At 39.0% G+C, this 24,171-nt stretch overlaps 1 protein-coding gene across 6 annotated transcripts in view; it reads right to left on the reverse strand.

Annotated features, from left to right (window-relative positions):
• The window catches only part of nhlrc2 (NHL repeat containing 2), a 93,267-nt gene that overhangs the window by 25,261 nt on the left and 43,835 nt on the right, over positions 1–24,171 (reverse strand). For 5 of the 6 annotated variants that reach the window (XM_072557378.1, XM_072557377.1, XM_072557375.1 and 2 more), the window contains 2 exons: positions 19,852–19,948; positions 11,716–11,944 (listed from right to left, as the gene is read on the reverse strand). In XM_072557378.1, the coding sequence (XP_072413479.1) occupies positions 11,716–11,944; positions 19,852–19,948 (326 nt within the window). The remainder of the gene's footprint in view (positions 1–11,715; positions 11,945–19,851; positions 19,949–24,171) is intronic. The other variant, XM_072557376.1, reaches the window with a different exon arrangement.

The raw sequence follows: 24,171 nt of genomic DNA on the forward strand, positions 1-24,171 counted from the left end.
TGATTGTTTAAATCTAAATTTTCCTTGCAATTCCATTCTTTACTCTATGCCAATTGTTTTATGGTCAGTTTCTCTAGGGAGTAGGCGTCCACTGTCTTGTAGATTAAGACGTTTTCTCACCTTATTGGCTACAATAACCATTTCATGCCATACTGCTTCTCAAGTAGGTGAACATGATTGAAACCCATTCTTAAGTGCATTTATTTTCCCTCCTTTTTTACCAGTCTATTTTGGACAAGTCTCAGAATATCTTTGCACATTTATGCTGTAACTCATTTTAATGCCACATATTCTTGATTCTCATATGATCTCATCAAAAGATCTGTGAATTTTACTTATCTCTCCATGTAATGTCCCAATGCCTCAGGTGGTGGCTCAATCATCAAATTCAATTCTCTTAAAAGGAAAGACAAGGACACAAATATCACTAAGAGAAGGCAGCTGTTTTGGGTCACCAAACCTGAAACTTTAACTGTGATTTCCTTTCACAGATGCTGCCAGATCTGCTGAGCTTTTCCAGCAATTTTTGTTTCTAATTTACAGCATTCACAGTTCTTTCAGTTTTTAACTAAGAGAAAGCTATCAGTTTAGTGCTGTCATCTAAAACTTTTCTTTCAATAGAATGTATATTAACCCCAATGCAGTAATAACTCATAATAATTTTGTTTGGCTTCTTCTGCCACTACCCTACTCTTTCAACACTTGTTTTCATCCAATTTTGCAATTTAACTAGTCACCATCCTATCACATTCTGGAATCCTGGAGAGATTTGCAGTCCAATGAAACATATTCTTATAATATCTTAAAACAGAAGTCAAACATTTTTGTTTGATTCCAGACAATAACATCCACTGTTCATTTTTTTTTTCATAAATGACTTCTTTTATGAAACGTTACTTGATAGCTCTCTCTGGATATTTAACATATCTATGTAAATTTGTCCAAATTCAATATTTAATTTACTCCTTCAAAGACGCTAACAATTTTGTTTTCTGTGCATTGAAACCACCTAGACGGGTATGCATGTATTTATTATTTTCCAGAATCTTTTTAAATTTCAGGTAATTATTCCCTTCGGAATGCCAGACATGTAAATCTTAATATAATTTCTTATTATGATATGCATAAATGTGCCCAGGCTTAGTGGTTTGAAATGTCTGATACTCAATATAGTTGATATTTTCATAGTAGTTCTCTGACATTGAAGTGTGTTGTTAACAAGTGGCTTGATGGGTTAAGGATGACTCATCCATCACTGTTTTACGACGTTGTAAGTCTGCAACAAAACTTAGAAATTCAAAGCCCATTGGAAAAACTTTCTGTATCTGCAGTTATCCGAAAAACAGAATAGTATCTTTCCATCCCACTTTGAGAAGAATGGGTTAATTAGTCCAAGTACCTCTGTCAATAAAAATTATATATATGGAATATATAAGACCATAAGACATAGGAGTGGAAGTAAGGCCATTCGGCCCATCGAGTCCACTCCGCCATTCAATCATGGCTGATGCGCATTTCAGCTCCACTTACCAGCGTTCTCCCCGTAGCCCTTAATTCCTCTAGACAACAAGAATCTATCAATCTCGGCCTTGAAGACATTTAGCGACCCGGCTTCCACTGCACTCCGTGGCAATGAATTCCACAGGCCCACCACTCTCTGGCTGAAGAAATGTCTCCGCATTTCTGTTCTGAAATGACCCCCTCTAATTCTAAGGCTGTGTCCACGGGTCCTAGTCTCCTCGCCTAACGGAAACAATTTCCTAGCATCCACCTTTTCCAAGCCATGTATTATTTTGTACGTCTCTATTAAGTCTCCCCTTAATCTTCTAAACTCCAACGAATACAATCCCAGTATCCTCAGCCGTTCCTCATATGCTAGACCTGTCATTCCAGGGATCATCTGTGTGAATCTCCGCTGGACACGTTCCAGTGCCAGTATGTCCTTCCTGAGGTGTGGGGACCAAAACTGGACACAGTACTCCAAATGGGGCCTAACCAGAGCTTTATAAAGTCTTAGTAGTACATCTCTGCTTTTATATTCCAACCCTCTTGAGATAAGAGACAACATTGCATTCGCTTTCTTAATCACAGACTCAACCTGCATGTTTACCTTTAGAGAATCCTCGACTAGCACTCTGCATAAATTCTTTGTGCAGATAGCTTACTGCTGATCTAAAGAGGTGGAGTGAAACCTCTTGAATGTAGTTATGTCAACAGCCCCTCTTCCTTCTCTACAGAAATTCCAGTTTTCCCAATTGTTAGAGTATAATTCACACGAATCAACATTTAAGATGAGCAAATCTTTGAATTATCATGTTTGGAATTTCATTTCCTGACCAGAGTGAACTTCCAAGTATTACTTTAACCATGCGTGAATCTTTCATTTTGAATCATATAAATTCTGAAATTAAACATTTACTGAGGACCCTTTCATCAAGCTGAACAAAACAGATTATACAGTATTTTAAGGAAAGGGGAAATAATTTATCTCACTTGATTTTTCCTCCTTCAACTGGCTTTGTTCAAATGATTCCAAAAAGGTCCATTTTTAAAACCAAGCCTCTGAGAAACAAATTTGAAATCAATTTGTAAAAGGCCTTTCTTTTATTCAACCACTGATAGTTCCTTATAAGGGTCCTCACTGTAACTATATATGTTTCAAACTAATAAGAATACACATACACACTACACTTTCACATCATCATCGTCAAAGTATCCCCAGATTTCAAGCTCTAGGGGGTGAAAACACAAATTACACAAGACAACATTTAACAGCTAATAAATGAAAAAGGACACGAACCAGACCAGCAGGAGTCAACAGTCAGTTCATGGACCATAACACCAAAACTGGTCTCTCTCTCTCTCTGTCCTACAACTATGAACACTTTCTTATTTTCTTTCAATCTCAGTTTTTAACTTTCTACTTTGCTTGTAGTGAGCATTAGATATACAACTAGTTTTACATCCACTTTTTTACATTCCAGAACCAGCAGCTTTAACACACAGTCACAATAAGGGAGTTTACCTCCGTATCGCTCCTTTAGTTATTCCATTTGGTTCAGGGGCTGCCAAAACTGCCTCAGATGGCATTACTTTGGACTCTTTTGTTTCTCTCTTAAATGATTCAGATGTTTTATTAATTTTACATGAGCTCAAACTGCTTTGTTTTCTTTGTTTCCTTTTTTTAAAATCACTTTCTTTACAAACCACGTGGATTTATGGGGTTCCAATTAGCTTTGAACATTTGGTCAATTGTTTTAAGACCATAAGACATAAGACCATAAGACATAGGAGTGGAAGTAAGGCCATTCGGCCCATCGAGTCCACTCCGCCATTCAATCATGGCTGATGCACATTTCAGCTCCACTTGCCAGCGTTCTCCCCGTAGCCCTTAATTCCTCTAGACAACAAGAACCTATCAATCTCGGCCTTGAAGACATTTAGCGTCCCGGCTTCCACTGCACTCCGTGGCAATGAATTCCACAGGCCCACCACTCTCTGGCTGAAGAAATGTCTCCGCATTTCCGTTCTGAAATGACCCCCTCTAATTCTAAGGCTGTGTCCACGGGTCCTAGTCTCCTCGCCTAACAGAAACAATTTTCTAGCATCCACCTTTTCAAAGCCATGCATTATTTTGTACGTCTCTATTAGATCTCCCCTTAATCTTCTAAACTCCAACGAATACAATCCCAGTATCCTCAGCCGTTCCTCATATGCTAGACCTGTCATTCCAGGGATCATCCGTGTGAATCTCCGCTGGACACGTTCCAGTGCCAGTATGTCCTTCCTGAGGTGTGGGGACCAAAACTGGACACAGTACTCCAAATGGGGCCTAACCAGAGCTTTATAAAGTCTTAGTAGTACATCTCTGCTTTTTGTATGCTTGGTCAACTATAGTCATGACTTTGGATCCCTCCTGACCCCATTTGACATTGTTTTCTTTCCCTGTTCAAGTGTGGGGCTCTTTACTGTCCCCAGGGTGAACTAGGGCCGATCGAATGACCACCATACACAGCAAGATTCCCTTTTCTCCCTTAGTTCTTTTAGTACCATAAATTTATAGCTGGGATCAACTAGCTGGTTTGTCCACTACCAAAAAAGTTGCAATATCAAACATACTCACACAATTAGAGACCACACAGTTGATAGCAGAACACTGCAAAACCCTGCTCACAACTCCAATTGTTGGAGAGGGGTTTTAAAGAGGACTGAGTTTCACACAAACCAATCTATATTTGGAGCCCCTTTACCACATGGGAGAGGCCCGAGACCATTCGAAATCTGGCTTTCATATGGGGTCCAACTCAGGTTGGAAGTGAGTGACACTCTAGCTTTCCAATGAAGTACAGGATATTTAGACATACCGCATTAAAATCGTTACATGCAATATTAACATCAGTATTTGCCACATCCCCTCTGTCCAATCCTATGAATACACGATCAATGATGGACAACTTCATGGTCCTCCCATCATCTCATGATGTTTGCCAGACACCCTATCACCTGTCCTTGGACTACTATGATTACTGACCACATTCCAACGCCGATTGTTATGTCGCTTCCCAGACTTTTGCCAGCTGTATCATATACTTGCTTATTACTGTTGACTTTTCAGACATGCAATTTACATCCCTTGCTGATCTTAGTCCAGAAGATTAAAAAGGATGTTTATTTCTACCATTGTTATAATATTTGTAGTATCAACTCTAATATAAAGTTATACATAGTTAAACCTAGTATGATTCTGTGACAAAGCTAACAATTTTGTTAACAGCTTCCCTCTTATCCGACTTGCAAAGTAAAAATTATTTATTCTCTCGAGATTATAGTGACCTATTTCAAAATTATTTCTGCCCCTTTTGCCATATTATTTCTTGGTACTCATTTGAAGTTATATTGTTTATACTTTTTTGTTGTTCTAACCTTGCTAAGAATGAAAACATTTTCAAGGTATTCATTGAAACTAATGTTTGCATTCATGGCTAACTGCCTTCATAAATTTAATTCCCCAATATCTAATAAATTTAAACTTATTGTTATATGAATATTTGTCTACTCTAATATGTAATTATAATTATTTTAAAAGCCTCATCCAGGTAGGTCAAGCTTTTCCTTTCTATTTCATATAAAAATCGGAAGTTTCAAATCAGATGGTTTTCATTTGAGCTGCCTTATCAGAATCTTACTGCTTGCATTCTAGTCCCAGTTTATGAAGACTCAGAGGCATTTTGTTGTCTGGCTGTGAAGGCCTTGATTTGAACTATATGAAATGTTACATCAGCTAAAATTCCCTTTGAATGTCTGTGTCAGTTAAAAAGAAAACCCCTAATAACTACTTTGTCATATTCAGCCATAGGCAACAACAATATGCATCTTTCACTGAAGCAACACATTTGAATTTAGTGATGCTGAAGTGTTCTGGTGGGAGCAAATCTGATCATTTAGCAGTCAGAAAGAGGTGGATATTTAAGCTTACTTGTGTTCGATGGCTGGGATTTGTCTTAATCTATGAAGAAATCCAGTCTCTAAAAGCCCAGGTTATTAAAGAAAATTAGCATATTGAAATAATGAATTTGAAATAATTACACAAAATGTCAAAATTTACAAATCAATCAGCAGCATCTGAAATGCTCCACACAAAATATTACCCTGTGTCTTAAATACTACAAGAATACTTTTTTTTAACGTGCTAGTACTTTCTCTTTGCAAGCAAGGCTCAGGTGCCCACATGTACAAATTTCTGATAAGAGGTTTTGATTAACTAATTGTCTAAACAAAGTTATACATGCAGATGTCTTTGCTTGTTCAATGTGTACAGTTGAGACTGTTGCCACTGATAAAAAACGGGAACATGTTCAAACAAGACATTAACTGAAATAGAATAAAGGATAATTACTAATGAAGTGCATAACTAGGTTTCTTAAAAGGATTTTGGGCCCGACACAACTGTTTCCTGGAGGATGTGGAACATGTAAAGCTGTTTTGCAAAATGGTCTACTAACCAAATCTTCAAGAGAATGATTGCTTCAGTCCTAACAGTTTAGCACTCAGGTTAACATTCTGCAAACTTTATTTTCCAACATGCTAAAATCCTAATGTTTTTGGTTACCACTGATACCAGTAACTTATGCATGGAAAGATACAAGAAAACAGCCACAGTCACACTGTTACTCATTTCCCACAAGTGATATAAGAGATGGTATAAGGAAAATGACAGCATACTTTGATTAAGCTGGCTCAGTATGTATTCATCAATGCTAATTACTAACTGCCATGTGTGTATGTTACATATTACTGCTAGACTGCATGTTTATTGTTTGCCTATTGCCAAGTACTCTCATAATCTTACAGAAGTTTCATTGCTGATCATGTTTATGTGAAAGTATGTCAGATACACACCACTGGAGAACATCAAGTATAAAAGCATGACCTCATAATATGATGCAATTTTCTTACGTAAGCAGAGTTTTGATTTGTTTTACATTGAAAGAGCAAATTAAAATCCAAGGACTGGACTTAAGATTCAAAAGTAAGTTCAAATCCCTTCATTTGCAGCTGGGCAATTCAACTACAGTTGATGAAATACATTTCAAGTAGAAAGCTAGTATGAATGATGCAGACCATGTAACTACCACATCACTGTAAATATTCATTTGGTACACAAATATCTATTTGAGAAGGAAATCTACAGTCCATGATGGGTCTGGTCCATTTTGATTCCACTGCATTGTGGTTGACTATCCCTAATTTGTGTTTGCCTTTCCAAATGTATAAAATCCAGTCCCTCAGAATCCCCTCCAACAACGTACCCACTAGTGACGCAAGACTCACTGGTCTATTGTTCCCTGAAATGGCCTAACAGCAAGTTATTTAGTTGTCAAGGAGACAGCTCACCACCATCTCAAGGGCAATTAGGATGGGCAATGATTGTGGCCTTGGGAATGACACACACATTGCATTAATTTAAAAAAATGCAACATTTTATTTTTAATTTATTAATGCCCATTTTATATGATATTTGAATGATCAATGGTATTTGACGTTGAATGTTTCTTCACAAATACTATATTAAAATTGTATACATCTTTTATTATTTAATTTCCATTTCCAAATTAATGACTACAGCAATAGCCAAATCACAAATAAACATAAAATTTGAAAGGAGTTCATATAACAGAAGAGGAAGTGCTGGAGGTCTTAAAAACGCATATGGTTAGATAAATGCCCGGGACCTGATCAGGTGTTTCCCAAAACTTTGTGGGAAGCTAGGGAAAAGATTGCTGGGCCCCTTGCTGAGATACTTGTATCACTGACAGCCACGGATGAGGTGCCAAAAGATTGGAGATTGGTAAGATTAGGGACGGTCAACATGGCTTTGTGAGTGAGGAATCGTGCCTTGCTGACTTGACTGAGTTTGTTTAATGAGGTAACAAAGAAGACTGATGAAGGCAGAGTGGGAGACATTATCTATATGGACTTCAGCCAAGTGTTCGACAAGATTCCGCATGGTAGAATGGTTTGTAAGGTTAGATCACATGGGATTCAGGGAGAACTAGCAAATCGGATACAAAATTGGCTTGAAGGTAAGAGACAGAGGGTGGTGGTAGAGAGGTACTTTTTGGACTAGAGCCTGTGACCAGCAGTGTGCCACAAGGATTGGTGGTACGTTCACTGCTTTTCATCACTAAAATATATATTATTTGGATGAGAATGTAGGACATATAATAAGTAAGCTTGCATGTGACACAAAAATAGGTGGTGTAGTGGACAGTGAAGAAGATTATCTCAGAGTACAAAAGGCCCATGATCAGATAGGCCTATGGGCTGAGGTGTGGCAGATAGAGTTTAATTTAGATAAATGTAGTGTTGCATTTTGCTAAGACAAACCACGATAGGACATGTACAAATAATGGCAGGTCCCTGAGAATGTTGTCAAACAAAGAGATCTAGGGGTGCAGGTGCATATTTCATCGAAATTGGGGTCACAGGTAGATCGGGTGATGAAGGCTGCATTTGGCACATTTACTTTTATTGGTCAGACCATTGTGTATCTAAGTTGGGATGTCATGTTGTGACTGTATAGGACATCAGTGAGGCCACTTTTAAAATACAGTAATCAATTCTAATCAACCTTCTATTGGAAGAATGTTTTTAAACTTGACAGGGTGCAGAAAAAATGCATAAGGATGTTGCTGGGACTGGAATGTTTGAGTTTAATGGACAGGCTGATTAGGCTGAGGCTTTTTCCCCCTGGAGAGTGAGAAGCTGAGGGGTAACCTCACAGAGGTTTATAAAATCATGAGGGACATGGATAGGGTGAAAAGCCAAGGCCTTTTTCCTAGGCTGAGGGAATCCAAAACTAGAAGGCATAAGGAGCAGAGGGGTAACATTTTCATGCAAAGCGTGGTGCATATATGGAATGAGCTGCCAGAGGAAGTGGTGGAGGCAAGGACACTGACAACATTTAAAAGGCATGTGGATTGTTATAGGAATCAGATAGATTTAGAGGAATATGGGCCAATTGCTAGCAAATGGGACTAGGTCAGGTTGGAATAACTGGTTGGTGAAGACGTGTTGGACTAAAGGATCTGTTTCCATGCTATGTGACTGTGACTCGATAACATATAAAGCTGGTGAAAGTTCCTCCTTACTTTTACAATTGCAGTGATCTTAAGAGTTTTAAATGTGCGAAATGTTTTGCCTATAGCCATTTGCATTTTGTGTTACTTTCGTGAGATAATGGATTGAATTTTACCAGAAATCAGTTTAGTGTCAATTTTCGTGTGTATCTTGAAGTGTTTCTCTCCACAAAGGTCATCAAGTTTCTTAATACTATTTTCTAAAACTCATCTCACTACCAATGCATCATACCTCTATGGTGGTCCACTTGTCGTATTTTCCCATTCATCGTTGGAAATACTTGCCACTCCTGGGATCTCCACACTCTTTAAAGCCCAGCCTTGCACCCAGTGAAGCACTGCTCTTCATGATCAGTGTGAATTGCCTCAAACACACCTGACAGAGGAAAACTGGCACTTCACTTTACTGACAGGGACCAGGACAAGGAGGTGATGTGAAGGAGACTGCCCTCTTCCCTCAGGATTGTCAAAACAGATGCTGCCAGCCTGGTCTACAGTTGTCACAATCTAAAGGAATACCCTGCATGAGAAGAGAGAGGCCCAATATAGGGAAAAAAAGAGACAAGATGGGTGGTGGGGTGCTCTTCATCCACACGAGGAGAGGTTGCTGACCCTGACTGTCCCAAATGCCAAACTAACCTTGGAATAATATCAGAGGCTGCACTTGACATACTGTGCTGAGACCCATGTGCTAAAGTGGCACTGCTGCCTCATAGACCCAGACACTTGGGTTCAATTCCAGCCTCAAGTAACTGTGCAAACTCCACAAAGACATTCTCCCCAGGTTTCCCCTGGTGCTCCATTTCCTCCTACAGTCCAAAGATGTGCAGGTTAAGTGGATTGGCCATGCAAGATTTTCCACAGTATCCAGAGATGTGTAGGTTAGAAGAATTAGCCATGGGAAATACAGAGTTACAGGGGGTTGGGGATGGGCAGGATTCTCTTTGCAGAGTATTGTGGATTTGATGGGCGAATAATTTGCTTCCACGCTGTAGGGATTGTATGATCCCATGACCTTAGACTGAAGGATGCCTCCCTTGTTATGACTGAGGACTATGTTGAGACATGATCATTTGGCTGAAGGAAAAGCAGTGCATTTGTCACTAATGCTTCAAGCACATAGTGCAGGTATGAGATTGAGACAGCATGATGTAGTACAGAAAAATATCCACTTCCTTAACTGATGACTGTTGACAAACAAGAGAATTTGCCTCGCTGCACGTCTGTGCTAAAAAGCAAGACAGAAGTACTAGGAGCCTTGAAGCTCTAGCTGAGGGGATATAGTGCAAAAAGCAAGGCAAGGCATAGCAGGGAAGGCAGAAGGCCTTTGTTATTGACAACCGTCATCACTCCACAGACCAATCATTTACTTGTTGCTGACCAAATCTCCTTTCTTATACACCCCTTGTATCTAGCTTTTTGGAGTGACCTCAACTCCACTGCTTGAACAAGCAGCAATGTAGATAACACTTGCAATAAGTGTTGGTAACTTATTTTGAAAAGTGCAGCAATCTCTTCCATTGTCTTGGTTAGTAAAACAGTGTTTTCTTCATTTCAGTCCACAATCAAAAATACAAACAATATAGAGTGTGGACTCTTCCTTGTTTCATGTGGTGTAGTCTAAGCATCAGCAGACTGGATAACATTGAGAGCTCAGGTTGAGCACCTGGTTTGATCAGTGCAACGGTTTAATCTCTAGCCAAGTATTCAACAGTTGTGGCAAGTCATTTCATGCTGAAAATTTTGGTTGGATAAAAATAAATACTTTTAAAATAATAATTTAAATTTTATGAGTTTATGTTTAGCAGCAAAATTGAATTTTGGATAAAATTTAAGATGGTAATTCAAACCAACTTGCCAAATAATTTTCAGCAATTTAGTTGGCTAAATAACTTTTACTAATTAGTTGAAGTTTTCACTACTCATGCTTGATTTGTAAATACCATTACTGGTATTTAATGAGCTCTGCTCCCTGCTGTTGTGCAAATATGATTTGTTGCTCATTTATAAACAGGTTGCACGAAATTAGCATGTCAAGTGCCACATCCAAACTAACACATAATGGACATGGACAAGTAAGATGCAAGCTTCAATAAATAGACACATGCATATAGCATATGTGCACATCAATATCAAAGTGCATATTTCAAATCTGGACTACATTCATGGAGTGTAACATAACTTCATACGTTTGAGCCTTTTGTTTTCTAACCAGAAAAGCTTTTATTTATGGCACACATCATAATCTGTGAAAAACTGTTCAGAATTCAAATAAATAGTGGGAAGTGTTACATAATTTTACATACCAAATCAAGCTCCATTTACTCTTAGTCTGAATACTTAAAACTCATGCTGTATAGCATAATATAGTTTGATAAAACAGATACAAGTGAGTTTGTATGTATTTGAACACTCTTGAGATTCTATAATCGACAGGTCATTCTGCTATAAGGCGACGGATGTGATCCTCTGCGACGTCGTGCTATAGAAAATCACACTATGGAAAACTGCTATAGAAAATCACACTGTAGAAGATCACGAATAGAAAATGGCTATATCCGTTCAGTCGAACACTTGCATTATCCAAACAACATCCACAATTTGTCAATTGTATTACAGCTAATTTGTGCTAACGAAATGTGCTTTATAACAGAATGGCCTGTACTTCATTATAACATTCTTGCAGCTAACACAGGAAAAAAATTACATAAAACCCATTTTTAAAATGTATTTACTACAATTTTTTTTCTTCCAATTAAGTAAATTTGGATAGTAGCAATTACCTGAAAAATGAAATGTGCATAGCAACTCGGTTGGGCCTCATCAGCCATTTATTTCTAACAACTGAAAGAATTTTTACAACTTGCTGGTCACATATTAAAATAGTATTCAAACATAAGTGGTGCTACTGAACTTTCGAAAATGTTATCTTCTTCAATCAACTGCATATGTTCTGAGATGCTACTGCTATGTATTTAATTCCTATAACTGGGTTTAGTAACTAATAGTTTGTACTATTGAAGATGACAAATTTACTCAACTAAAGCTCATTTAAAACATGAAAGATCTTACTTACCAGAGGATCCCTTTCTCCTCCCACAAGGTTTTTTACAGCACCATTCTTCAGGGATACAGAGCGGATTGTGCTACTCTCACTGTCAGAAATGAAAAGGCAATTCCATTCTGGAAGAGCTACAGATAGACCTGATGGTTGAGCAAATCCTGCTTTGTGAGGATAGGAATTGTTTCGATTTTCCTCATTCCCACTCCCAGCAAAACGAATGCATGTTCCCTTTTTATACTCACTAGGAGAAACATATACATACACACGTTTGTAACACGAACATAAATTTTGAAGTTGTACTTTTAGCTATACTTTGTCTTAAAAAATGAATGAAACAATTTCAGAAACATTTTCTCTTCAAAAATTTTGTAAGTGTACCAAGATATGAAAGTACTACTGCATTATTTCAACTGGTTACAAACTTCACGTTATTGTAAATTTCTGAATATGGTCCAATCCAAATTATAAACTGCATAATCTCTTCAAAATAACTGGATCCTGTTCAGATAGAACAACATATCAATTTGTTCTTTTTGCAAAAACACCAACATTTTGGAAGCTATATTACCCAGTATTTTTCAGGCCGTGCCACTGCCTGCAATGTGCCTAAGCAGATTTGGCAGCAGCCAGAGAACAATGTGGCTACTTTCAGATATTATTTTTGGTTTAGAAACCGTAGTGGTTCATGGCAGTGGAGAAAAGTCGCATCTGAGATCCCCAGTGTTGCATAAAATCCTGACTTGAACACTTTCATAAAATCTGTTTTTGTACCAGATCACATTCAAATGTTTTGAATCAGAGGCCAGGCAGATTGATTATATTCTTAACATATTAATCATCATTACCCATGGCCAGTTTCAGTAGTCAACAAATATACTAATGCCTTAAATAATTATTCCGCAAAAGAAAAAGGATGCACAAGCTCATAAGATTTTCTTTCATTTTTAAACGTCAATGGAAATCTGTATCGAAATACTCTACACATTATTTTCCTAACTCATGGATAATTAAATCTGTAATTTCTTGTATTCCGTTATTAAAATTCATTGATGTAAGGAATAAATTGTAGGTTTTACGGCTGGCACACTAGTGGAATATATCATTTCAGTCAGCCTAAAACTCTTCCTCCTTCTACTATTCCATGTCAAGGAGACATTGGGTTAAAATCTACAGGCAATTTAAAAAAAAAATCATGGGATGAGGGTGTTGCTGATTATTGCCTGTCCCTAATTGCCCAGTGGGCAGTTAAGAGTCAACCACATTGCTATGGGTCTGGAGTCACATGAGGCCACACCAGGCAAGGATGGCAGTTTCCTTCCCTACAGGACATTAGTGAATCAGATGGGTTTTTCTAACAATCGACAATGGATTCCTGGTCATCATTAGACTCTTTAACTCCAGATATTTATTGAATTCAAATTTAACCAGCTGCCATGGCAGGATTCAAACCTGTGTCTCCAGAACATTACCTGAGTTTCTGATTAATAGTCCAGTGATAATACCACTAGGCCATTGGTTATGAAACTGATGCTGCTCAGTGCTATTTATGTGTTAATGTACAACAAATTCAAGCAGAGGATGGATGTATTATTATACGTGGATAACCAGATGTTGTCCAAGATGTGTGCAATTAGCTTCAAGAAAATTGCATCATTAGTTGTATTTGCATGTTTGATGAACCTAATCTACCACTGAAATTTAAATCTTATTCATTCCAGTTCAGTTGCCTTTTGTTTAAAAAACACTGGTTAGGTTAGTGCTAATTACATCAATTTAGATCTCTAGCACTGAAAATTAATTATTACAAGTATGTTTCATTTCTTCATGTATGAACTATTGTTGAAGATTTCACGAACATAAAACTTTTTCTTTTGGTCATAAAACAATCTTTCTTTGCTTGAGTTGGTTTTGAATTCACTCACTTCTAAGTCCTTGCACTATTCATGTCACAATACTTTAATTTGATTGATTAAAGTGATAGCAATGTTATGCTCTGTTCACACCAGTTTCACATGCCTGGCTTCCTTTCCTGTGCCATCATCAACTTTCAAAAATATGCTATGTAAAAAATTCACTTAAATGTGTAAGGGCAAGTCTTGTTAACTGTAGATGACTTTGGATGTGTTCCGACAACAACTCATGGCCTAGAGATTTAAATTGTATGGATTGTTTCCACTAGGACATGCTTGTGAAGCTTTGTTTACATTTACTGACACTGAGCAGATATAAATACACTGCTACACCAATTAACCCATTCCTGTTATAATAGCTGAAATGATCTAAATGAGAATGGTCTTTGGTCATGTTCTAGGTTTAATGTTACTACAAAGTAGTAGTTATTTTTCAAATGCATCCATGATGTCAGTCACAAAATAATTCCAAATTTTATTTCAGGCAACATTTATTGAGCAATGAAACTTTTGGCTGGAATTTCCCCTCCCCAATGTGGTGTGAATAATGGCAAGGAAGGTAATGTAGAAAGAGTGAGAAAATCTGACAGATGACATTGTGATTCATTTTTCCTGATTTTTCTATTGGGGCTTAAATGGTGATTTCTGAATCTTACCACTGAGTGAGTTTGAGTATGTTATCATTACTTTTTCATCTCATTCAAGCCCAACACTGCCCACTAATACACCATGACTATTCCCCTCTCCTTCATTCAGATACTAGCCAGTGCAAATTCCCGACAAGCAAATAAGAACAAATACTGGGCAGTTGCAGCTAGCCCAGTGCCCATCACAGGTGTCTCTACTTTTTCCTTCAGAGAACAGAACAAAGTCTCTGCATGCTCCAAGGCCACCCACCCTCGTCACCCTTTGTCCATGCAAGTCTGCAAACTACCAGCCTCACGTCATTATGCTGTTTGGCTGAGCACCGTAGCTGAGCCCACAGGGGCCGACCAGACCTCACAGTCACAGCCCATTTCAATTCCCCTAACCACTCCCTTTCCGATATGACCATCCTTGGCCTATTCCATTGCCACAATGAACTACACTGCAAATTGGAGGAACAGTTCTGGTCGCCCTATTGTAGGAAAGATGTGGCTGCTTTGGAGAGGGTTCAGAGGAGGTTTACCAGGATGCTGCCTGCAATGGAGGGCTTATCTTACGAAGAGAGGTTGACTGAGCTCAGACATTTTTCATTGGTAAAAAGGAAGAGAGGGGACCTAATTGAGGTGTACAAGGTAATGAGAAGCGTAGATAGAGTTGATAGCCAGAGACTTTTTCCCAGGGCAGAAATTGTTAAAACGAGGGGTCATAGTTTTAAGCGGTTTGTTGGAAAGTATAGAGGGGATGTCAGAGGCGGGTTCTTTACGCAGAGAGTTGTGGGAGCATGGAATGCATTACCAGCAGCAGTTGTGGAAGCGAGGTCATTGGGGATATTTAAGAGACTGCTGCAAATGCATATGGTCACAGAAACTTGAGGGTTTACCTTACATGAGGATCAATGGTCAGCACAACATCGTGGGCTGAAGGGCCTGTTCTGTGCTCCAACACCTTTGTCTTCCGCCTAGGCAGCCTACAGCCTGGAGGACTCAACATCGAGTTCTCTGATTTCAAATAACCTCCCTTCCCAGATCCTCCCCATCCCTTCCACTCCTCCCTGCCACCAACCAGATTCATTCCTCCCATTAACCAAGTCGTACCCTCTACCTGTCTTCACCTATCCTCACTTCACCACCCTGTCCCCACCACCCCCTTTATCTGCAGCTCCCCCTACATGCACCCCAGTCCTGAAGAAGGGTTACATTAGAAAGGTTGACTTCTCCACCTCCTGATGCTGAATAGCTTGCTGTGTTCTTCCAGCCTCCTGCCTGTCTATATCAGACATCACTTCAACCATTAACACTTCACTTTGTAGCTCAGAAACATCCAATGACTTAAATGCTTTTTTCAGGTTGTTTTCTGTGCAGGGACATTGATGCATCTCATGCATGTGCATGGGAAGCATCTTAGTGCACTTAGCTTGTCTAGTTAGTACTTTTTCAGTTTACTGCTAACCTGAGCCAGCCTTTGCACACTTCACATCACTTTAAGGCACATTCACTAGTTTCAGTACTGACCTACAGGCTGCTAATCTCAGTGGCCCGCATTACTTTCATTGTGCAAACAATCTTTAGAGCTAAGTTACAGATTGCCATCCTCTGTGGCTTAAATTGCTTTTTATTGCAGACAGAGAGAGAGAGGGTACTTGTGATGGTGGGAGTGCATTTAGCAAAACAAAGGGGGTGGATATATCAGTAGGAAAAAGTACTGTGCTCCTCTTTATCAGTATCCATCCCTTTCAGCCAGGCAGGCAGCAAGCTTTCCTTTCTAATGGGCTATATGTTGAATGTTAGATGAACACCAAAGTGTGAGAGCTCCTTTCCATCTTGCAGCTGCTGAACTGATGTGTAGCTGGGATTTGAAAATGGCACCAGAGGTATGAAAGCCAGAAATTCCTAACAGTGGTGAGAATCTCCCCCCCTCTCCAGCTGTGCAATTTTCCCACGAAAGGTGCCCAACACATCTGAGTTAATGAGATGAGAAGTGGGAGATTACAGCAGAAAAGTCAATCCAAACCATAGCAGTCAAAGCACTGTGAATCTCACTTGACAAAACAATACCTACAAATGGGAAAATTTCACCCTCTATTTTTTCAAATTCTTTCTTATTTATGATATATAAACTTCACAGTTAGTCAAACAGATCACTGATCCAAGAAGACAGACTGTACATCTTTTTGAGCAGAATCCTTTTCTTATCGTTAAGGTATTGGGGAGGATTTAAACTAATGTAGCAGGGGGATGGGAACTAAATGAGGATATTAGTGGACAGTAAGAAGGTAGTAACTAAAGCCTGTAAGGAACTAGATAATGAAGTCAGCATGACTAAGGGGAAGACTAGGCAGGGATCAGAGGATGAAAGAAAAGGGTAAGTGATCTGAGGTGCATTTGTTTTAATATGAGAAGTGTAGTAGAGAAGGCAGATGAACTGAGGGCTTGAATTAGTACCTTGGGAGTATAATGTTATTGCTATTACAGAGACTTGGTTAAGGGAAGGTTATAGATGCTTCAGGTGGGATACAGAGGGAGGTAAAAGGGGTGGAGGAGTTGTATTACTGGTCAGAGAGGATATCACAGTTGTGCTGAGGAACGGCACTATGAAGTACTCGAGCAGGGAGGCAAAATGGGCAGAGCTCAGAAATAGGAAGGGTGCGGTAACAATGTTGTGGCTGTACAACAGGCCTCCCAAAAGCAAGTGTGAGATGGAGGTACAAATATATAAGACAGATTATGGAAAGATGTAGGAGCAACAGGGAGATTTTAATTTTCCCAACATTGATTGGGATTCAGTTAGTGTTAGAGGTTTAGATGGAGCAGAATTTCTAAGAAGCAGCCAGGAAGGTTTTTATAAAGCAGTATGTAAATAGTCCAACTCAGGAAGGGGCCATACTGGACCAGGTGTTGGGGAATGACCCCGGCTAGGTGGTTGAAGTTTCAGTAAGGGATTACTTTGGAAATAGTGATCACAATTCTGTAAGTTTTAGAATACTCATGGACAAAGATGACTGTGGTCCTAAAGGAAGAGTGCTAAATTGGGGGAAGGCCAACTTTTTCAAAATTCAGCAGGGGCTGGGGAATGTGGATTGGGAACAGCTGTTGAGGGTAAATCCACATTTGATATGTGGGAGGCCTTTAAAGAGAGGTTGATTAAAGTGCAAGACAGAAAATGGGGGATAGAGATGGCAAGATTAGGGAAACAATGGATGACAGGTGAAATTGTGAGACTAGCTAAGTGGAAAAAGCAAGCATACGTAGGCTAGGCAACTGAAAACAGATGAACCTTTGGAAGAATAGCGCGAAAGCAGGCCCAATTTAAAACGAGGAATTAAGAGGTCTAATAGGGGTCATGAAATATCTTGAGCAAACAGGATTAAGGAAAATCCCAAAGCCTTTTGTTCGTATATAAGGAGCAAGAGGGTAACGAGAGAAAGGGTTGGCCCATTCAAGGACAAAAGAGGAAAGTTATGCATGGAGTCAGAGAAAACAGGTGGGACTCTTAACGAGTATTTTGCATCGGTATTCACCGAGGAGAGGGATATGATGTTGAGGTTGGGGATAGACATTTGATTACTCTAGGTCAAGTCGGCATAAGGAGAAAGGACATGTTGGGTATTCTAAAAGGAGTTAAAGGTGAACAAGTCCCCAGGTCTGGATGGGATCTATCCCAGGTTACTGAGGGAAGCGAGAGAGGAAATAGCCGGGGCCTGAACTATGATCTTTGGAGCAACCTTGATCATGGGTGGGGTCCTGGAGGACTGGAGAATTACTAATGTTGTCCACTTGTCTAATAAGGGTAGCAAAGATAATCCAGGTAATTATAGACTGGTGAGCCACTGGTAAGGAAACTGCTGGAGAAGATACTGAGGGAGAGGATCGATATATATTTGGAAGAAAATGGGCTTATCAGTGATAGGTAGCATGGTTTGGTGCAGGGAAGGTCATGTCTTATCAACTTAACAAAATTCTTTGAGGAAGTGACAAAGTTGATTGATGAGGGAAGGGTTGTAGATGTCATATTCATTGTCTTCAGTAAGATATTTAATAAGGTCTCCATGATAGGCTGATGGAGAAAGCGAAGTCGCATGGGGTCCAGGATGTACAAGCTAGATGGATATAAAACTGGCTGGACAACAGGAGACAGAATCTAGTAGTGGAAGGGAGTTTCTCAAAATGGAGAACTGTGACCAGTGGTGTTCCATAGGGATCCGTGCTACGACCACTTTTGTTTATGATATACATAAATAATCTGAAGGAAAGTATCGGTGGTCTGATTAGCCAGTTTGTAGATGACACGAAAATTGGTGGAATCGCAGATACTGAAGGAGACTGTAATATATATAGATAGATTGGCGCGTTGGATGGAGAAATGGCAGATGAAGTTCAATCCAGGCAAATGCGAGGTGATGCAGTTTGGAAGATCCAATTCTAGACTGAAATATATGGTAAATGGAAAAGCTCTGGGGAACATTAATGTACAAGGAGATCGGAGTGTTCAGGTCCATTGCACCCTGAAGATGGCAACACAGGTCGATAAAGTGGTCAAGAAAGCAAATGGCATGCTTTCCTTCAGTGGATGGGGTATTGAGTACAAGAGTTGGCAGGTCATGTTACAGTTATATAGGACTTTGGTTCGGCCATATTTGGAATACTGCATACAGTTCCGGTTGCGACATTACCAGAAGGATCTTGATGCTTTGGAGAGGGTACAGAGGAGGTTCACCAAGGATGTAGCCTGGTATGGAGGGTGCTAGCTATGAAAACAGATTGAGTAGATTAGGATTATTTTCATTAGAAAGACAGAGGTTGAGGGGGAACCTGATGAGATGCATAGACAGGGTGGATAGCAAGAAGTGGGGGACTCAATTACTAGGGGTCACAAGTTCAAGGTGAGATGGAAAAGTTTAAAGGAAATATATGTGGAAAATTCTTTACGCAGAGGGTGGTGGATGCCTGGAACGTGTTGCCAGCAGAGGTGGTATTTAAGATGTATCTAGACAAATACATGAATGGGCAGGGAGCAGATGGATACAGATCCTTGGCAAATAGGCAACAGGTTTAGATAGAGGATCTGGATTGGCACAAGCTTGGAGGGCCAAAGGGCCTGTTCCTGTGCTGTAATTTTCTTTGTACTTTTGTAAATAACACTGTTCTTAAAAATTCAATCTGAATTACATGGCTTTCAAGCTTTTCCAATTATGAAATACAGATGTACTTTAGTACTACAATTGGAGAATGTTGCAAGGGAACAGGGTGTTTAATTGATGAATATATTATTTGTTCTTAGATATGAATTGAAAATACAGTAAACTGAAATTAAACAGTACTATCTAAAACACGCTTAGAGGATTTGAAGTATCAATCACTTTATCTGGTTTGCAGCAAATTAAAAATGTTCTCAAAGGGGCATGCAATCCCAGTCTGATAGAGAACTACACAGGTGATGAATATATAACTCTATGTCAGTGAGCCATTTTGAAGCCACATATATTGTGTAAATTAATACAGTTTAAGAAAGCCTTCAGAAGTACACTCAAATGTCCAACAAATATTTCTCTATATATGGAGAATATTGTTATAAAAAATTGTCAACAATTACTTACATTCCACTATGAAGTTTTCCATCTTCTAGAAAAATGACCCATATTTGATGAGTTCCTGCCATTGCAATAAACAGAAGACTATCTTTGGTACTGTCTGCTGTAAGAGAGATCACGTAATTAGAAGAATGAGAGACAATCTCTTTTAAACATATACAAATCTCAAAGGACAGAGCAGGGTAGATCCTGAGAGGATCCGACCAGCTATAGTTTAGACTGGTTTGAAATGAACCCAGAAGACACTGCAGATTTTAAAAATGGTGGGTGGGTCCCAGATATGGAAAGATGCTTTCATTGCCAACAGATCTTATTTTTACTGGTGAGGGTAAACAGTGGTGTATGATTGAAAAAGGAGGGAAATTTGAACTCACTGTAGTCTTTTGAACTTAATGCTTGATCAAACAAGCATTTTGGCAGTACCAGAAGTGTTAACTCTGTGCTGGAATAAAACAATTTACAGAATAAACAAACTCCTTTGAAGGGGAGATGACATCTGTCATGATATGAAGTTTTTATTAAAATGGATAACGGAGCTTATAATAAAAAAAACACAAGAATTACAAAAACAAGTTAAGTTTGTAGACAGCACGTATGAGCAAACATAAGGTATAAAGTATGGGAACTTGGGACTGGGACATCATTGCTATTACTGAAACATGGCTGAGGGACAGACAGGACTGACATTGCAATGTTTTAAGTTTAGAAATGGTTAAAAAAAAAGGAGGGCAAGAAATAAAGGCAAGAGAGGAGAGGGAGTGGTATTTTTGACAAAGGAAAATATCACTGCTATATTTCAGAGGATATTTCTGAGATATTCCAGTAAAGCTATATGGGTGGAAGTCAGAAATGTACTATAGGCCCCCTATAGTCAGCGGGAAACTGAAGAGCAAATATGTAGAAACATCACAGATATACATAAGAATAACAGGATTGTAATAGTAGGGGATTGTAACTTTCCAAACATAGACAGAGATTGCCATAATGTTAAGGGCTTGGATAGTGAGGAATTTGTTAAATGTGTTCAAGAAAATTTTCTTTATCAATTTGTAGATGCATGTGCTTGAGAAGGAGCAAAACATGACCTTCTCTTGGGAAATAAGACAGGTAAATTACTGAAGTGTTAGTGGGGGAGCACTTTGGAACCAATGATCATAATCTTTATTTGTTTTAAAACAGTAATACACAAGGATTAGCCTTGCATAAAAGTTAAAGTTCTAAATTGGAGTAAGGCAAATTTTAAAGGTATGAGACAGGGACTTTCAAAGTTGATTGGAGTAGACTATTTACAGGCAAAGGGATGACTGGCAAGTGGGAGGCTTTCAGAAGCGAGATAACAAGAGTTCAGAGACATTATGTCCCTGTTAGAGTAGGGAACAAAAGATGAATAAAGATATTGAGGCTCCAGTCAAGAAGAAGAAGGGGTCACACATTAGGTATAGACAACTGCGATCAAATGAATCTTTTGAAGAGTATAAGGGTATGAGGGCATTCTTAAGAGGGAAACGAGGAGGGTAAAAAGGAGGATATGAGTTTGCTTTGTAGATAAGGTTAAGGAGAATCCAAAAAGGTTCTAGAAGTACATTAAGAGCAAAAGATCAACAAGGTCATCTATGTGTGGAAGCACAGGAGATGGGACAGATACTAAATGAATATTTTGCGTCAGTTTTTACTGTGGAGAAAGAAATGGAGGCTACAGAACTTGGGGAAATAAATATTGACGTCTTGAAAAGAATCCACATCACAGGACATACTGGAGGCCTTAAAAAAAATGGTGACATGGTGGCTTAGTGGTTAGCACTGCTACCTCACAGCACAAGGGACCCAGGTTCGATTCCGGTTTTGGGTGACTTGTATGTGGAGTTTGCACATTCCCCAGTGTCTGCATGGGTTTCCTCCAGGTGCTCCAATTTCCTCCCACAATCCAAAGATATGTGGATTAGGTGAATTGGCCATGCTAAATTGCCCATAGTGTTCAGGGATGTGTAGGTTAGGTGCATTAGTCAGGGGTGAATGCAGAGTTTGGGGAATGGGTTTGGGTGGGATGCTCTTTGGAGAGTCAGTGTGGACTTGTTGGGCCGATTCTAAGAATTCGTAAAGGTGGCTAAATCTCCAGGACCTGATCAAGTATACCCCAGACATTGTGGAAAGTTAGGCAAGAAATTGTGGGGCCCTTAGGAGAGATATTTGTAACATGTACAACCAAAGGTGAGGTGCTGGAGAACTATAGGTTGTTTAATGTTGTGCCTTTATTTAAGAAAGGCTGTAAGGAAAAGCCTGGCAATTACAGACCGGCGAGTCTGATACTAGTGGTGGGTACATTGTTGGATTCTAAGAGATAGGCTGAGAGTTTCCACTGAAAGGTTTAAGGCTGGATTTGAGAGGCTGAGTGAAACTTGGAAGAAAAAGTGTGATCTTGTGGGAGAACTGTCTCCAACTGGCATAACTGTCCCGCATAGGTGGTTTTCTATCCCACTTAATATCAGCCCACACAGCAAACGCTGTTACAGGTAAGATAACAACAGGGTGGGAAAGGCCCTGAAGTGGCTTTCCATAAAGCTTCACACAGGTTGAGGATGGGTATATAAATGACAGGAGATCCACACATTGGATTTTATGAATATCACCTTCAAAACTGCTGCAGACACGTGGAAAAGTCAGCCTGGTATCTTTTTCCCTTTCAACACCTCAGACAATGAAATTGAAAAGCAATGATAAAACTGCATTTGGTATATCTTGCTGAGGGCTTTGTTCATGTTTCACCATGTAATGGAAAAAAAACAACTCCTATTATAACACTCATTCTCCAATCCATAGCAAGAAAAAAAATAAATTTATGTTTTAACAGGAAGCATATGTTTGCTGGAGGGAATACTTTCAACACAAAGCAATTCTTATTTAAATTTCCTATATTTAAAAGCTGTTTGTTGGAAGAGATTCACAAATGCACACCTTTCAACCCTCTGCATGTTGATTTTAGCTATCAATTCATTTATGCTGATGACAGCATAACACTGATTGATAGATCTGGGGGTTGGCATCATCTTTTAACTTGAATATTAACTGGAAATACCACTTATGGTACTTACTGTAAAATAAAGGTTGCAGTAAAGATGTGTTCACAGAGATTACAAAAAATAGATACTAGTAAAGGGAGACTATTTGGTCTCTAAATAATTTTTCTGGAGGAGTGAAGTTTTCTCAGTTTTAAAAATTCATCTTGAATAATTTTGCAGTCTTTGCCTCAATAATGGTACCCACGAGATCGGAGTTTTAATAATATTTCTACGGAGGCAATTATTCCTATATCAATTTAGAATTTGAATTAAACAGCTTTCTTTTTAATTGATGTGCCTTAATATGAAACACTTTCATATTGGTTTAGAATATTTCAGTCCTTAAAACTCTACCCAAATTCTCTTGAAATTGGCTGGTTTAAAATGGATATTTGAACTTAAGTTTGCAGAATTAGCTGATTGCATCTAGTTATTATAATTGATTATTATGAATGACATGACTAGCACCACTGTCTGTCTAACATGCTGAATGGTGTTGTAAACAATATATACACCAAAATATTACTTAATAGAAGATAGTTGGGAGCAAAGGGGATTTGACTGGGTGGACGTTTCCTCAGTGTCATACGGCATAGAAATAGACAGCTTCCTATAACAATACATTCTCGACCATGAGCTGATCTCTCAAGGTCTAAAATGGTTTTGACTCTAGTTTTGATGGCTCTTTGGTTTTTCCTAATCATCACCATTTTGAAAGGACTGGATCTTTCTGAGCCAGAAGGCTAATATTTCTAGCCGAGACTGGGAGTGTGCCCAGAAAATTTAATATAATTACAGATTTGCCCATTCTTAACTGTATGAGGATTTCTGTCCTCCCGCCATTACAGATAGTGAGTTCCAGATTTTCATCATCCTCTGGGTGATAAAGTTTCTCCTCTAAACCTTTGCCCCTTTACCTTAAATCAACGCTCCCAATCATTGATCCCTTTGTCAAGAGGGAAAGTTTCTTCCTGTCTACCCTTCCTACACCTCATGTGGGTGAATCTAGAACAGGAGGAGGTGGTAGAAGCAGATATGATAGCAATGCTTAAGAGGCATTTAGACAGACACATGAACAGACAGAAAATAGAAAGATATGGACCATTTATAGCAGAATGGCATCATGGTCAGCACAAATCTGTTCCCATACTGTACTGTTCTAAGTCCGAAATAATGCTTTCCTCTTGTTGATAACAATCACACAGCCATGCAGTTAGAATGTGCTTTGAGTAGATTATTGGTTGCCTCAAGGGAATATTTCAAACACAAA

This window comes from Chiloscyllium punctatum, chromosome 38 (genome assembly GCF_047496795.1).
Source record: "Chiloscyllium punctatum isolate Juve2018m chromosome 38, sChiPun1.3, whole genome shotgun sequence".
Taxonomy (NCBI): domain Eukaryota; kingdom Metazoa; phylum Chordata; class Chondrichthyes; order Orectolobiformes; family Hemiscylliidae; genus Chiloscyllium; species Chiloscyllium punctatum.